At 35.8% G+C, this 18,176-nt stretch overlaps 1 protein-coding gene across 2 annotated transcripts; it reads left to right on the top strand.

The window, feature by feature from the left end:
* The first annotated feature begins 781 nt into the window (after positions 1 to 781).
* Positions 782 to 16,235, top strand: LOC108255092 (solute carrier family 45 member 3). 2 transcript variants are annotated; one of them, XM_017450754.3, is made up of 6 exons: positions 782 to 889; positions 9,558 to 9,812; positions 11,342 to 11,528; positions 11,944 to 12,566; positions 13,265 to 13,530; positions 13,656 to 16,235. In XM_017450754.3, the coding sequence occupies exons 2-6, from the start codon at positions 9,671 to 9,673 to the stop codon at positions 14,073 to 14,075; spliced, it is 1,638 nt and encodes a 545-aa protein (XP_017306243.2). In that variant the 5' UTR covers positions 782 to 889; positions 9,558 to 9,670; the 3' UTR covers positions 14,076 to 16,235. The 2 variants fall into 2 exon arrangements, with proteins under 2 accessions (XP_017306243.2, XP_053530013.1); XM_053674038.1 differs by lacking the exon at positions 782 to 889 and adding an exon at positions 5,026 to 7,711.
* The last annotated feature ends 1,941 nt before the right edge of the window (positions 16,236 to 18,176 follow it).

The following is an 18,176-nucleotide window of genomic DNA, read 5'->3' as shown; positions in this document are numbered from 1 at the left end:
TGTCATCAGCTGACGATTGCTAATGACAATTCTCAGTTTAAGTTCTGAGATGTGAAGGGTGTCCAAACTTATAAAGTTGCCACGATTACTTTCCCCCCATATTTTGCAAAAGTAAAACTTAACTTAAAAAGTAACTTTGCATTAATATTTGCGCATGTTAAAGAAAAAAAAATATTATAATAATAATTTGCTTGTGTGTACTACTTTTCACGTCTCAATAAAATCTCATTTGTCCTTCCAAATCTCACTAGCCAATGATTGTAAATCACTGTTAAGCCCCGCCCACACGAGAGGTTTGTGCCAGAATTGTGAATGGAAACTTAAACGGAAACTTTGAAAGTTAAATATGAAATCAAATTCTTTGAGTTAAAAAAAAAAAAAAACCTGTTTAACAGCAAACTTTTTTTAAAAATAAATAAATAAATAAATAAAATAAAAAGTGAAATGTCCTATTCTTAGAGGCTGCTGGTTAACTTGGGTTCTCTTGTAAACTAAAATATTCAAGAAATTAAACTGATGTTGGAGCAGTTTATAATTTATGGAAGAATCTCATAATAATGTAAAAATGTTCAATAATAAAATATCATTTAACAGCTCAGTGCTCTTCTACATGATTTTTCCTCTTCACATATTTCTCATATTCCTGCGCTCTTGTTCTGTGAATGAGCAATGACGTATACTTCAATGTCAGCAATTTAAAAAGCTGAATTTCAGGTTGTACACTACACTGAGGGTTTTTGTTTTCCGTCATCAGTAGTACAGACTTCCTTATTAGACTCCTCCTTTCAGCTGTGTTTATTCTCGAGATGAAACTCCGGTCACACTGTGTCACACTGTACGTGAGAAGAGGACTGAACATAAGGATCCTTAACACACACTGAACCTGAACGTACGTATTGTGTATTTCTGTTTTAGCTTTTAACTAGAATGAGACACAATATTATTATATATATATATATATATATATATATATATATATATATATATATATATATATATATATATATATATATATATATATATATATATATATATATATGTATATATATATATATATGTATATATATATATATATATATATATATATATATATATATATATATATGTATATATATATATATATATATATATATATATATATATATATATATATATATATATATGTATATATATATATATGTATATATGTATATTTTTTTAATTTGAGTGAAATTGTGGTTAAACAAGTTATTGTGTAACTTAATGCTCTCATTTACAGTGTGGATACTTACAGGGAAGCTATAAGATGTAAATCACCTCCAAATCACTTGCACGTGATGCTGTCATTTAACAAAAAACATTATCTTTTGCTGTCTGGATTATGTGCCGTTGTCAGAGCGGCATGAGCGAGGTATCTTTATAAACGTTCTACACAAAATTCCAAATTCAGTAATAAATAAATAATTCTTCCAGACTTCAATGAACACTTATCTTTTTTTAAAAACTACATTTTTAATAATTCTGTCTGTCTTTCTTCTTTTTATTGTTAACACCCCCCCCCCCCCCCCCAAAAAAAAAAAAAAAGATTAATATTTGTGATATTTAGATAAAATCCAAATTCATGTGATATAAACACAAAAATTTGGATATGTTTTCAAATAATTTATGCATAAATGAGCTAAAAATATTACGATAAATGTGCAGTTTTTAAAATCTTTTCTTATTGTATATTACTGAAGTCTTTACCAAGTGCTGAGTAAATGATTATAAACTTAACCAAATAATATTCGAAAACTTTACAATTTTAATCATGGAGAATGTGTGTGAATTCTTCTTTTATTTGTTGTAGATAACTATAAGGACTATTAAAAGATGAGTGTTGACTCTATATTTTAATCATATGGAGAATATTATAATAGCCTATATATTTAATTAAGTCAATTTATGATCTTCTCTATAAAGTTACATGACCAGTCCAGGATCCTGGTCCATGTATGTTACGTTCATGAATTTGTCCAAAAATTTACATGCAAACGAGCTGTAAATCTACAGCTCTCATATTTCTCATCCGCCTGTTTTTTTTTCTTCTCATCATTTCATACATCATTTTGTGGGGCCAAAATGTATGAACCAGATGTGTATAAGCAAATACAGAAGAATGTAGATTAATGATCACCTTTGGTGCCTTTCAATAATAAAAAAAAAGAATATTGAATATTTTGAATATAACGAATCGAAAGGTTTATTTCTGTAAATATTGATCCCGATGTTATTTCATGAAAACAGAACAACTTTCTAGAGAACATTCTGTACAATAGCTAACTTTTTTTTCGCATTTAAATTCATAAAAAATCCATTTGATTTTAACTTAGTATTTTAGTGCGTCCCAAGAAAAACATAAATATAATAAAAGACCGTTTCCTTGTTTTGCCATTTTCCCATTTTTTTTCTGTCTCAGCTTATTGAACATTTCTGTGTTGTATTTACGCAAATGTGTTGAGTTCTCAGCCTAGTCTGCGTCACCCCTAGCTTTACTAATCCACAATAAAACTCAACCGTGCATTTCCTGTGATTTCAGTAATCTCCAAGTCACGTTCATTTCCATCGGTGCGATATGATTCCGCCTGTTCAAATGGCAAAATGTAAGAAAGCAAATAAGAAGTGTTTGACCAAACGTCTGTCAGCCTGGGAAGGATCAGGATGTTAACCCCTTATTTTTAAGATTTTAAGCCCGAGTTGTCCAAGTGAGCCGATTGGCCCATGTCGTTAGTGTCGAATCTCCGAAGCACATTTCCTGTCTAAGATTTAGGGTAGGAAAGCTCTGATCTTTATTAAACCTTAGAATGCCCAAGCTTAGAACGCATTTATTATTTAACAAAGAAGAACATAGTTATATACGTATAATTGTTCGTATATATCGACAGAAGGAGTCTCCAGTGCCGGTGCTTTGTCAGGAGGACAGATGAGTTTACGCTTTAGCAGTCCGGACATGATTTGGTGGAGATTTTTGTTTGTTTGTTTGTGATTTGTTTCAGCCAAAAATGCTGAAGATGGAAAGTTTGCGATGGAACTTGCGGAGTTTTTTACGGAATATTACTTGAATTGCCGAAATTGCAGTTGCACAGAATAGTTTCGCACACTCTTTCACAGTAACCTTTGTTGGTAAACGAGACGGTTTTAGCTGTATTCATGTTTGACGCACGTGAATCAAAGACGGCTTTGGCTGATTGCCCAAAATCTGCAATAATTTTCAAAAATCACGAGCTCCTCCACATGTTGCAGAGTTTCCTTGATTTTCTTACTTACAGTTTCTCACTAACACGACAAGCTGTTTTCGTTTTTTATTATTAACTAAAAAAAGAGACGCTGACTGTACGTAGTTGCTATAACGTAAACGAGAACAACTATAAATCTTTTTTTTTTTTTTTTAAAGACATGATGTTCTTTAATAAATTTTAAAGATGTAACTATTGGCAAGTTGCTGTAGTATAAGTGGAATAAAACATCATCATGGATGATTTTCCTTTAACAGCACAACAACAATAGACATCAATACAAAGCAGCTTTACAGAAATCTGCATGTATGCAGGTTTAGATCCAAAACAAGAAAAACTCCTTTGAGGAGGAAACCTTGAGAGGAACCTGACTCAAAATGGAACCCTTCCTGTTCTGAGTGACTCCAGATTATAAATCATTACATTTTACATTTCATTGTTGAATAATAATAATGATGATAATCCATACATCCTACACTGAGTTCTTTAAATACCAATTTTTGGCTTGGCAGAAAAGTAAGTGTGTGCAATTAGTGGCTCAGACACCTGCAAACATCCCACCAGTCTATATACACAGGCATATATACACACACTTTTTAATCTAGAATGATAGTAACCCATGTGTGTTTGCACAGCAGTGTGACTCGAGTTGACTAAATGGGTGGTGATGCATCTGTGGCAGTTATACAGTTTTCAGCTTCCTGCTTGTATGCTTTAGAGATCCTTTTAGTCACTTGTTCCTGTTAACACATGCCAACTTTTTGGTGCAAATAAAGCCACGCAGTAACGCACCAGCGGTTTTCCGGACAGCGAATCCCGGCAGTGTGACAGAAATGACTAAGAATTTTCATAAGCGTTATTCATTAATGTTTCGTCACAGGGAAGTTACCTGTAAACAGAATGCAATAAGGAAGAGACGGTAGTTTTTGCTTTGTTATAATGCAGCTTGATTAAGGACACAAGGCACTGGAAACTAACTGTTTACTGCTGAGGACGCAGGTATTCACTGGACATGGAAAAAAAAATTTTTTTAAAAACAAAACGAGCCACATCAACAGATATATTCATGATGTATTCTTGTTGGTTTTTTTTATGAAGACGATAGAGTGCATGAACTTTTTCTCAGACTATTCTGCACCAGTGTTAAATTTTAAATATATATATTTATTACTATTATCTATATTGAAGGCTTGTATGCATCCGTACAGTGGCTGTTGATACTCTGAAAGGCACTACAATTATTATTATTATTATTATTATTATTATTATTATTATTATTAGAGAGATCACTTTTTCTTTTCCAATATCGAGGTCAACACCGAAGCTTTGAATATCAGCCGATACCAATACCCATCCTATATTGTTTTTCTTTTAAAAAAAAAAAAAAAAAAAAGCTTTAAAAAAGTTATTTTTTGTTTTTGTTTTAACTTCATTATTTTTTTTCAATTGAAGCACTTCACAATTAAAATCTGTCACACAAAAATCACTGTAAATCTAATAACATACAATATACATAAATGTAATAAAAATTAGTCCTAACATAGGAAAATTGAAACTGTCAAGTCTCTTTAAATTGAATAATTTCCAGTTCCAAAAATTTATTTTTCCAATTCCAGTTTTTGCCATTTGTTAAAGGATCTGATCCTGATCCAACTTTTTTCAAAAAAATTTTTTGGTGGTATTGACCCAATACCAACCATCTCGTTGTTGTTGTTGCTGCTTCTGCTGCTGCTAATGTTGTTGTTGTTATTATTAATTTGTTGTTGTTATTATTATTATTATTATGAAAGCTAAACACTAACTAATTATTTCTGCACCCATTTACTAAAAAAGAGATAATGGACAGATGGATGTACCTTATTGATCCCTGAGGGGAAATACATTATGAAATCTAGCAATATTCTCCTAAACAACAACAACAAAGCAGGTGATCATGTCAGAACCGGTCAAGTGAACGAAAAGTGTTTCTTCCTGCCATCTTTGCACACTTGCCTCGAAAAGGTGATCCAAAGGAATCCACTCCAGACTTTTCCAGTCTGATATTTTATATTTTTGTTATAAAAACGTATTTAGAATGTACAAAATAGTTTACCAGTCACGTGCTGATTTGCATCACACAACAACCTATTCCTGTGCGTCCATTACAGTGTAGGGTATATTAGGAAATAAACAGTTTATCGCTTAATACAGAGATATTTCAAACCACATTGTGGACTTGAACCTGAAAAATGAAAAATATAACACACTTTATTAGAGTTGGCACTGATCCAATATCCAGATATTGGAGAAAAAGAATGAATCTTTGACCCTCTCTCCAAACTAGATTTACAGACTCAACTATAGGTGATGTTTTTTATTTACACACACACAGTATATTACATGCATGGCTCCTACAGTTGTGTTTTTAGTGATCCTGTATTTTGTTTGAGTTCATTAGTTTGAAATCATTTTAAAGCCAAGTAGTTTGTAAAAAAAAAAAAAAATCATGTTTATGGGTACCAGTATCGCAGATATTCAAGGTTTTCAGTATCAGCATCGGAGAAGAAAAATGTCTACTATTTATGTGTGGTGTAATTACCAGAGTACATAAATGTTTAAAAATTATGCATTACTATCAATAACTGCCAATGTCTTTGTGCATACAGTACTAAAGAAATTTATTAGGAAATAAATGTCCAGTTGCTAAATCCCTTGGGACTGTTGACGAAGGCAGCATTACTGTCAATATTACAGTGACTCAATGTACTTCTTCTTTTTCTGAATCATTAATCATAACAGTAGGATCTATTTAGTGAACCATTTAAATATTAAGCAAATCCTAAAGCACCATGTATATACAGTATATCTCTGTCAAGGTGTGTTCTCTTTGCTGTGCATTATCTGTTCAGGTGATTGATCGCAGTTACATGTAGGATTCTAGTATTGTTATTATAGTGTAGTGTCATCACCAACAATTGTTTCATTTGCAATGTGATTTGCTGCTTGGTGACACCCCATTAGATTGTTTACCGGCTCTGTGGATGGATTAGGTTCTACATCATTAATCATGTTCAGTAAAAGAGTATGCTAATTATATCCAGCTACACTTACAGTTGCACTATTGTACACTAAAGTGATCGAAAATTAAATAATATTGAAAAAAGTATGAATGACATAATTGACTAATCTAAGGGATCTACAAGTAAAAAATATTTAATGGCTATTATAATGTTTATTTCACAATCTAACAAACTTACATTATTTGGGTCCAAGGACTTTTAGAAAGTAATAAAACACTCTGTCGTGCTGTTTTAGGGTTAAATACACTTACACAATACTGTCCTTTTAAAAACATTCCAGGGTGTGAGAAAGACATGTGTTATGTCTTTATGTACTTAATAATGAACACTCCCTGTATAATGAAAGACAATATAATGTATGTAATAACTATAATTAAATATATAATAATAATTAGAAAATTTAATGAGTAATACTTATTACGTTTATAAATGATTGATGATAATTCATTACAAAAAAAACTGTAGTGTACAATGGTTTAAAATTTTGCACATTTTTAGAACAGCCCTGATTATTCAAAATGTAGCTACCCAAAAAGGAAATTAGGTTTTGTAGTGGCTACTCAATTGAGTGATTGAGCGCATTATTGTTAACACAATAACTTATCCAACCTATCGGGACACTTAACAGGAAATGCTTTACCCATAATTCCAAAACATGCTCCCTGGCTTAGTTTCTTTAGTTATTCAGAAGCGAGTTTAACAATAGCCTTTGCATAGGTCCCATTGTTCAGATATCATCTTGCAGTGAACTTTTAATTACGGTAACCAATGCGGATTAGTAGAAAAACTACAGCTTACAACCACAGGAATGTCACACTACCAGAGTTTCAGGACGGCAAGGCTGTGATTGGAAGTTTAACTCTCAGACGTCATATAAGATGAAGCAACCAAAGTTTCCAACCTGTTTTCAATTCACACATCACTGGTGATGAGTAATTATTTCTCATTACAGCTGATGTTTCTTATATGACCAATCATTAGCTAGATACATTGCATACTGTTACACCCTGTGGCCTGCAGGCACTTAAATGCAAATTGTGTTGATACTATGAAGGTAGTTATATCATACACTTTTTATCAAACTGTCGATCAAATTGATTGATGATATCACCCTCTATGTTCCCCTGACTGACAGTTCTGTAGTTGCACCTAATTTATGACCAGGGTTGGTGGGGGTTATCCCTAAGTATGTGGGTGTGTGTGCTACTGGACGTTGTGAGTGTGTGTGAGAGCGAGATAATGGGTATGTGTTTCATGGGTTTGTTAATCAGAAAATGCTTAGGAGATGTTTTTGTTAAAGAGTTTGGTGTGAACCGTGCTTTTTACAGTTTTAACCCACACACAATGTATACATTTTGTGGTATAAGTGATTATTTGTTTCTGAAATTGCTTTTTGTGGTAAGTATTGTTTGATTTTGAAGCTTAAGTATGGTGTAGGTGAATCTGGATGATTTAAGAAAGTGAATCAAATGATGGTGCATTAGCTATGATACGTGTATGTATTAATGCGGTCGTTCCGTTTTGTTTAACTATGCTGTTAGAAAATACATGATGATTGAATGTGGTAGATGTATTAGAATTGTGGACATAAATGAACAGAATGTTGTTCATGAAATAATTGAAACATTTGTTGATTACATCGTTGAGAAAACATTGTGATGTGTATAAAATTTCTACAGTCCCTCGATGTTGTATGATACCGTTGTTCTTTTTTATTGAAATGGAAACCAACCATCGGCGTTATTCTTTGTGGAGATTGAGATGACAATATGTCTGAAGAAATGAAAAAAATATTTATTACACACCTTCTAAACATGGTTCTTTAGGAGGTAAAAACGTTGAAAAGATGATGTTTTAAAAGAATAGTGCGTTTTGTTTAAACTATGGACAAATTTTGGAAAATGGTTCGCCAACGAGGGTACTTGCACAGGACTGTTGCTAAATACATAAGATTTTGTCTATGGTTTGACATCCCATGTCCCCACTGGCTGATAGTCAAGTTGTGTAAATTTATGACCTCTAGTAACACTGGTTGATCTGAATGTGTGATCTTTCCTGGTAGTTGTCTGTCTGTGTGAGATAGAGACATGTATTTTCTGGGGGTTTTGCACACCAGAATGCTTACAAATGTGTTTATGTTAACGAATTAAGGAGAGAGTTGTGCTTCTCAATGCTTAAATAATGGTTAATTTGTTGTAGTTAAAACAGAAGACACTCTGCAACTATCTGTTACAATGGCTGCTCTGAGAACTCCTAATACCCCTAGAAGAATGCTGTGTATTTCACCAACAACCTATTGAAATGAGAGAGGACTTGACTTTTAAACCAAGATGTTAGTTTGACAATTTCTTCAGAACCCATGAGCAGGGTGTCAACAACTCTGAAAATTTTCTCTTAAGTCCAAGGGTTCTTTAGGAGGTAGAAAAAACATTTAAAGATGAGGTTTTAAAAGAAACGGGTGTTTCATCCATAATGGTAAAAAAGACTAATGGTTGTACTCCAATGTGAAATAAATTGGTGGAGACCTACTGAGTACATTTCTGTTCCACAGTCTATAAGGATCCCCACCCTTAATGTAGTAGAAAGTAGTAATATAATCAGCAGGAATGGCCTGCTTGAGCTGAGTCAATGAAAATCAGTCATCTAAACACTTTATTAGTGGTTAATTAACACACCCAAATGCATCCTATGAGAAATTAATCAGATTCATGGACAGCATAAACGCAATACTACAACATGCATCTGCACAAAATTACATGAAGACACAACTTTTATTCCGTTTTTTACATAATATCGCAAGTGTTAACTAGAATGATACAAACTAGCGGAATGCTAATAGTACAAAAATGTACGTAGCAGCAGACACATTGTCTTATTCTCACTGTCACATCTGTTAATGTTTAACTGCTCAAAAGTCACCTAATGACCAAACAAATATATGATTTATGGAGAAATGTAGCGATGAAATTGTAAATATGGTGAGCAGACAGAGATTTTGCTTTTGAAATGTAAGTAATTGTGTGAAATAAAATACTTCAAAATTAGACTTAAGTAAAGTAACATTATCCCTTTTTTTTTGTTTTTTACTTCCCACCTACTTCCCAATTAAGCATGCAAAGCGGTTGAGGGTGTGGTTAGTTAATTACACCTGTGACACACTCTAATCCTAAACATCCATGATCAAGTTACACAATGAAAGCTGTGGAAGCGGATGTTAAGACTATAACTGTACCGTGTTTTCCAGGCAACATCATGGAGGATTCACAGTCAAGGATGAACCTCCAGATCAAATCGTCACTAGGAGCGCTCTTCACCCACCAGCAGTATTAGTGTGAAAGAAAATTAGATCTTCTGACCATGCGTAACAGGCTCTTGGACTTGTTCCTGGTCAATGTGTTGACGTGGGGGCTGGAGATATGCATGGCCACCAGCACCATCTACATTCCCCCCATGCTCCTGGAGGCCGGAGTGCAGGAACGCTTCATGACCATGGTGCTTGGTGAGTGAGCTCATGAGAGTTTGAAATTAAATGGGAATTTGGGAAATTTTTCAAAAGGTTCCCACTAGTGCAGGGGTTCTTCAGCAATGCTTTAGCATTGTTTATGTTAAACAATACATAATGGCACATATCATCTCAATCAAACTGAAGCTGATGGTCCAATTCTTATTTGAAAACTCTGAGGGTTTTTTTTGGACACATGGCATGTTCTTGTTTCTGGTCATCAATTTCCTGGTTTAGTTGGAGAACATTTCCAACATTTCTGACTCGAGATTCCAACCTTCCTGTCAATGTGAACGTTATTCCACATAACTAGTCAGAAGGTGGTTTTCCCATCTTGTTTCCTACTTGCCTCACATCTGGGTTTAGTTGGAGAAATCTATGCTGTCAGAACACGCCCACGTTTCCGACTTGAATTTCCAGCATTGATGTTGATGTCAAGGTTTTTCAATTTGAGGTCAATTTGAGCTTTTTCTTCCCCAGTCAGAAGACGATTTCCCTATATATTGTTAATGCAGAAAAATTCCAGTAAGTATTCCAAAATGACAGTATTCCAGACAAAATGAGTATTCCGGAGGATGGGCAAACTTCCTGTTATTCCAACTTGAAAGAGTTTACACATTGAGTTCATGTTGGAGAAATCAGTCCTGTCAGGAAGCTTGCATATGTCCGACTTGATTATTCCAATTTAGTGGTCGGCGTGTACAGTTTTTGTCCAGTCAGATGGTGGTTTTTCCCATACAACATGAATGCAGCATCCTTGCCCAACTGGGACAATACAGGAGACTGGGAAAACTTCCTGTTTTTCAACTTTTTACTAGATGTTATTAAATGTTGCTTGGTTTCTATCTAGTATTAAATGACATTCGTAAAAAGCTGTGTTCATGTTAAACATCAGCACATCTCAATTTGTACATTCCTATTTTGAGGCTATGTTCTTGTTTCTGTTTGGTTTATTTGGAAAAACTGGTCCTCTCAGAAGGCTCCCAAATTTACCCATTAGAAATTCCAATATAGTGTCAGAAGGTGGTTTTCCCATATGACATTTTTTCCCCATATGACATGAATGCAGCATTCTTGACCAAGTGGGAGAATTCAGGAGAATGGAAAAACTTCCTGTTATTCCAACTTGAAAAAGTTCACATGTTGCCATTTTGTAATTAGATAAAAATTGTGATTGCAATTGTGTTGTTTTTTGTTGTTGTTCATATAATTTGCATACATCTGTGTTCATGTTAGACATTGGCACATCTCTTGCTAATGTTTCTGCTGTCAGAAATATGCCTGTTTTACAATTTTTATCTATTTATTTTTTTTAAAAAAGGTCAGTAGTTGGTAATTAATGTTACTCCCACATGAATATAGCCTTCATGAACATTATGACATGGAAATGTGTTCAGAACAAACAGCACTGAGAAATGATCTCTCATAACTTTTGTATTTGAATTACTTTGGGTGTATTTACAGATGAAAATGTTCATGCAGAATCTTTAACGTTTTATTCATTGACATTGTTCCTTGCTGTGCAGGTGTGGGCCCTGTACTGGGGTTAATATTTGTCCCTCCGCTCGGTTCAGCAAGTGACAGATGGAAGAGTCGTTATGGGCGCCGGCGCCCCTTCATCTGGCCCCTGTGTGTTGGTGTGCTGCTTGGACTTGTGGTTATTCCTCGTGCTTCCCAGATCGCCTCTCTGTCCTCCGAACAGCATCAGCATTGGTACATTCACGTAACCTATTCATGTAAACGCATTCCTATGAGTAAATGAGCAAGGTGTCAGATTGATACCCAATAATAGTATATGCATCCCTAGTCACGAGTGCAAATGTTTTTATGCCCATGACTGCATATATCTTTAAAAGTTTTGGTATAAATTCCTTTTTTCCTTTTAAGGGTGTGCAAACTTACGCACTCTAATATTTATGCTGTCTTTGAACCCTAACATGCTAAATATCTTGTTGGTAAAAGTTCCATCACTTTGTCCTGCATGCAAAAGTTTCTACGGCCTCACTGTATGTGCTATCTTTAAATGTTTCGAGAAATTAAATTTGTCTTAAGAGTGTACATATTTTTGCACCCAATTGTCCAGGAGCTACTGTGATATTTGGTGGTCAATGTCGAATTTTCGTATCAGGTTGGAGGTTCTGCTGTTGGTGTTGTCCATCTGCGTATTGCAGTTCTGCGGTCAGGCCTGCTTCACCCCTCTGGAGGCGCTGGTGTCTGATCTCTACCCTGGAGAAGAGGAGAGCCGTCAGGCGTTCTCCATCTACTCCATCATGCTCAGCCTGGGAGGATGCATCGGGTATCTGCTCCCAGCCGTGGACTGGACAGGTCTGGATGCATCCTCTTTCCTGGGAGGCCAGGAGGCCTTCATCTATGCTCTCCTCACTGGACTCTTCCTTATGTGCCTCCTGACAACAACCTTGATCTCAGAGGAGCAGACGGCCGAGGCAGTGACAGAGTCATCCAGGAGATCTCAGAACTTCTACGGCATGTGCTGCTGGCCATTTGGGTTGCTCTCCAGGGCGCAGACGCTGAAGCGTACCATAGTTAGCCTGTTCGCAGTCATGCCCAGACTCCGGTCACTGTGCAGCCACATTCCCAGAGTGATTGCTAGGCTGTTTGTGGCCGAGCTGTGCAGCTGGATGGCTCTGATGACATTTGTGCTCTTTTATACGGACTTCATGGGGGAGGGATTGTATGACGGCGTGCCCAGCGCTAAACCAGGCTCTCCAGAGAGACTTCGCTACGAGGATGGTATTGTTTTGCCATCACAGTCCATTAATACTGACTCCTTATAGTTATTAATCTGTTTAACTGGTCACTTCAATCATTTAGAAATAAATAATTGAATGTCTACAACAATATCATCTACAATCTCATACAAATTTAACAAAAATGTGTTTGTGGGGGGGCTATGGCCCCAAGTAATAGCCAAAACATTATTGTGCACATTTAAATAACTGGTCTAATAATTGAGTAGTTTGATTAATTTATTAAACACATCTGGATTGAGCAGATGCATGGATTTTTTATTTATTCATTCATTCATTCATTCATTCATTCATTTTATAGTTAAAAGGGTATCAACTTGCCTTATTATTATTTTTCTTGAAAATAAATATATAATACATTTATATCTGGGTGTTTTTTTCCTCCAAAAATATAATACATATAGTTACATTTTTCTTTTTAAAATAAATGGCTTTTTTCCCTTAATGAAAAAGACTTGTATATTATATTTTATTGTTATTGTAATATAGATTATTATAGATCTTGAGGATGCCTTTACAAAAATCCAGATATAGATTTAGATCCCTAATGCGAAACCGTGAAAGGAACCAGACTCTCGAACTCTTCCTCTTCCCTGTGCTGCCTGATGACAAGTGAGATTATAAATCATTACAGTATACAGGTGTAGAAGAGTAATCGGTTTACCTGTTTGATTTGTTCAGGTGTGCGCGTGGCCAGTTTCGGCCTGTTCCTGCAGTGTGTGACCTCGGTGACCTTCTCGATACTGATGGAGCGGATGGTGGCGTGTGTTGGTGCACGTGTACTCTATCTGAGTAGCTTGGCACTGCTGGCATTGAGCACGGCCGTAATGACAGTCTCTAAGAATGTCATCCTGGTGACCGCGATGGCTGCAGCGACGGGTTACACCTTCTGTACTCTGCAGATCCTGCCGTACACACTCGCCTGTCTTTACCACTCAGACAAGCAGGTGAGCTGCAAGACAAGTGCATCTTCAGGACATGACGTCTGTTGAAATGTACCTTTTCACACATGATCACATATTACTTACATGTGGAAATGTGAATAAACAGTCTTTTTTTCCCCCCCACTCAGGTGTTCTTTTCCAGCAGTAGACCCAAACACCCGTCCAGCAGGTGTGACCTGGTTGGATCAGCTCATAAGCAAATTTCTGCCATGTACCGGAGCCCAAACGGGTGTTTGAATGGCCATGCTGCAGTACCCTCCACAACCAAACCCGCTGTTTCCTCGTCACTTAAATCCCATGTTTCCCTGGACATGAACACATCGCCAGGTTCCTACCAGTCTCAGAGAGGGATGTGTCTGGACATCGCCATCCTGGACAGTGCATATTTCCTGTCGCAGGTCATACCATCACTCTTCATGGGCTCCATCGTGCAGCTTTTCAGCAGCGTCACTGCCTACATGGTGTGCGCATCGGTCCTCAGCCTGCTAGCCATTGTCTTTTCCGGCAGGATCATCTTCACCAGGCAGGAAATGGAAATGCTAAAGTGACTCATCTTTAGACTGACAGTGTCTATAGCATTTAATGCTGTAAATATATATCATATCAAGTGCATTCTGGATCAACAGAGCATTATGTTTTCAAGTGCCTTAAATGTACAAATGAACACAGGCACCATGACTTAGAGGTGTGCATTTGGTATTTTAATTCCACTCCCAAAGGAATTCTGACCAATCTCACCCACTCCCAAAGGAATTCTGACCAATCCTGCCCACTCCCAAAGGAATTCTGACCAATCCTGCCCACTCCCAAAGGAATTCTGACCAATCCTGCCCACTCGCAAAGGAATTCTGACTAATCTTGCCCACTCCCGGTGGAATTCATATGAATCTCTCCCGCTGACACAATTCTGTCCAATCCTGCCAGCTCCCAAAGGAAATCTGACCAATTTTGCCCACTCCTGAAGGAATTCCAACAAATCTCCCCCACGCCCAATAGATTTCTTAACAATCTTGCCCACTCCTGAAGGAATTCGGACAGATTCAAATTTGTTTATCTATCTGATCATAGGTGAACTAAGTCAGACCATTACAGCTAACAAACGAGCAGGAAAAAAGTGTCAGAACACCATTTTTACACCATAATAGAAGTAACGCATGTTTGAATTCTAGTGAAATGTGATCCTTTTTCCGTTGGTTTTTTTTTTTTTTTGTCGTCTGAAAAAATCAACGATACAGGAAATGTATTTTTTTTTGTGCAAAACTGCAAATGTGATCACACATTGTGTAAATATTGCTCACATGAGCATGAACACGAGACTGAAGGATTCATACTTCTCTCTCAAAATCTCACACTTGGTTTTCACACTCCATATCCTCTCACTCACTAAATGTGTAATGTGTAAAAATATAAATTCAATACACATGTTTCATTTGTTAGTACACATCTGTTTTACTACATCTGGTTTCATCACCATGCTACATAGATGCTATTGCTTATTGTCTCATGCTAGTTAGAGAAAGGATTGTAGCAATTTATGTTCACACTAGCAAGAGACAAGTGTGACTTGTAGTGCCACTTGTAGTTTGTCTCTTGTGGTCATGTAGTGACTGCTGTTGTTATGTGGGCATTTCTTCATTCTGATGAGAAACAATAGTAGCTGTATAAGCTAACTAGTTAAACACAAATTAACTAATGCACAAATTGATGTGAAAATTGGTTATTTTTTAATACGTTATGTCTTAGGCTTCACTGGCAGATTAACAAAGCCAGTTAACTGTACTAGCTATGTACACACACTAGAGACACCACTGATCTCTGCTACTTCCTTCCAAGGGTAGGAGCTTGGAAGTGTAATGAAGTCGTTTGCTATTGTGAATGTAGTGTTATTGATTTATTGATGGTTTGAGTTCATTTAAGACACTTTCATAACTTATTTGAATGTATAATGTATTTATTTGGCTTTTCTTAATCATAGACTCAGAGAATATTATTGTCAGAGAATATTTGTAGAGGTGACTGATTCTTTGTTTTATGTTGAGACTGGAAGATGTATTGAAGAGATTTTGTTCTGGTATTTCTGCTTTTTGTGAATAATCCTTTTCCCATGTTGTACATAAGACACTGGTTCTTAAATTGGGATCCATGATTTCTTTCATTTTATTAAAATGGTGGAAATCACAATGCAGCTTTATCAAAGTTATTACTGTTTTTCTTTTCACTGATCACTTGAATTGAACAGGTTTAATTCAAACCTGAATAGCTCCAACATGTCGACCTATAAGTAATATCAACTTGGATGTAATGTGGTCTCTTGGTGGAACATTCAGATATTTAAAAAAGCTCCATTGCTCCAGTGAAGAGCAAAAATATTAAATAATATGCTTAATATTTCAATAATTCACTCCCCAATCATAATACATATGCGTCCAGACTTGTTCTACTCGTGACTTTTAAAGTAAAAATTTGATGTTTCCCAATATGGCGGCGCTCACAGATATTTGATTAGCATGCTATGCTAACCATAATTACAGTGATAATGCTCACTGAGACCTTTTTCTGGGAAATTTACAAACATATCTGAGGGAAACGTTGACGTTCCTCACACTTTTGTGTTGTTTATACTGCCATGCTTTCTTTATGTTGTCTGTAGAAGACTCTTCTACAAACTGGGTAGCGAAATAAAGGCCTTGTGCTTGGTGTTCATGTTCCTCAGTTGCCTAGCAACAGTGTTCAACGTCCTTGTTATTTCACAATCAAGACTTTACAAGTTAAGACACCAATAAGCAGATATTAAACACTTAATTGACTACATTTGAGAAAATTCTGTAAATTGCTGAACTAATTATTTTTAAAACAAATGTTTCTGTGTATGTTTTGCTTTCTCATGACAAATTTGGATGAAAATAAGCAACTCATTGTCATTATATTTATTTTATTTTAGCTGACTACTCCCTTATCACAATTTTTATAATTTTGCCTCAGAGGCTGGATTCTGGCTATGTGCTTTGGTAATGTACGTGTAATGTATTCGTAAGGCTGAAGCATGAACAATAGACTTTAGTCTGTTTTCTCTGTTACATTCGAACATAATTATACAGTGCATAGCATAAGTATTCACCCCCTTGAACCTCTCTGCCTTTTGTAGTGTTACAACCATAAAAAGACATGGACTTCATAGAGATTTTACATCATGAATGTATACAAAATCACACATAATATTGCAATTGGGAGTTTGGGGGGGGTGGGGGGGTGGGTGAAGTTGATATAATTTGTAAAATCATTGACATATATAAAAAATAAAATAAAATTATATGATATTCATGAATAGATATTCACTGCCATTCTGGTGCCACACTGCAAAATGCAAGGGTGTAAATACTTGAAAGGGATATATTTATTTGACAGCTATATTGAATTATACATCTTCAATAATAGATGGTGTGCTTGCATTGTGTTGCTAGTCATTTTTGTTATTGCAACACTTTAGGAGAAGGTTTGTCTAGGAAGTTTTGTCCTGCTGCTATCTATAGAATTTCACTTGCATCAGCCTACTTTTAGGTCTGAGGTAACTTTAAGTCAAACTATTAAAATGTGTGTTCACTGGACAAAAATTTGGCAAGCTGGATCTTTAGACCTTCATCTTACTAATATAAAATTATTATTATTATTATTATTATTATTATTGTTATTGACTTTCTAATGACTGTAAAGACATGTAAATAAAGAACTGTTGCATCCATCACTAATTTGTGTCTGAGTGATCTGTAATTATAATTATAATAATAATTTAATAATTATTAATAATTACCATATAATTATGATGATATATATTGTCATCTTTTCCAAATTCATCACCACACCACCAATTCCTCACATTTCCATTTAACATGGAGAGTTTCTCAGTAATTCGATATAAAACTGATTTATGGAGAGTTGCATATAGTTGCTCAGTGGCTTGACTCTATTGTGGTCTGATATGCCAGTTGTTTGAGAATGATGTTAAACAAATCACAGAAGTGTACTTCTATACAGCACCTTACATGTTTACCACTTAAACATGTTTTATAATTCTTGCAGTGAAATTATTACTCGCAAGTTCCCACATTACAGTTGCAAACATTACAAAGACCAAAGACACATAATACACGTACTGTAAGACATAAAGTGACCAACATTGCAGGACAATACAGTGCAGGGAAAATAACAATAAATATCTTTGTACAGAATGCACATTGCAAAATGCAAGTGCATTTGATACATACTATAGACATTATGTACATGAATGATTTGGGGTGTATGTGTGTGATGTGTGTACTATTGGAATTAATGATATGATAAAACAGTCCAGGTCCTAGCAGGTGCAGCTGGGTGTGTGTGTGAGCGATGTAAAGGGCCCAGTATTGATGTGGTGTTCCTAATAAAGTGACCGGTGAGGATATTTGTCCACGCACGCGCCCTTGTTGTGCTGCATGGCTTACTGGCTCTGTTTTCAGAAATGTGGCCTCGTGCTTTCGCCTGGCTTTCCTCAAAATAAATAATGCATGAAACGTGGCGGTGCGACCAATCAGACGCGTCGACTGAAGGCGAGCCTCCGGAATAGCAGCCAATCAGAGCGAAGGAACCGGATCCGTGTTGTCATGTGACGGGGG

Source organism: Ictalurus punctatus, chromosome 21, assembly GCF_001660625.3.
Source record: "Ictalurus punctatus breed USDA103 chromosome 21, Coco_2.0, whole genome shotgun sequence".
NCBI classification, from domain to species: Eukaryota; Metazoa; Chordata; class Actinopteri; order Siluriformes; family Ictaluridae; genus Ictalurus; species Ictalurus punctatus.
This window is presented reverse-complemented; position numbering and strand designations above follow the sequence as displayed.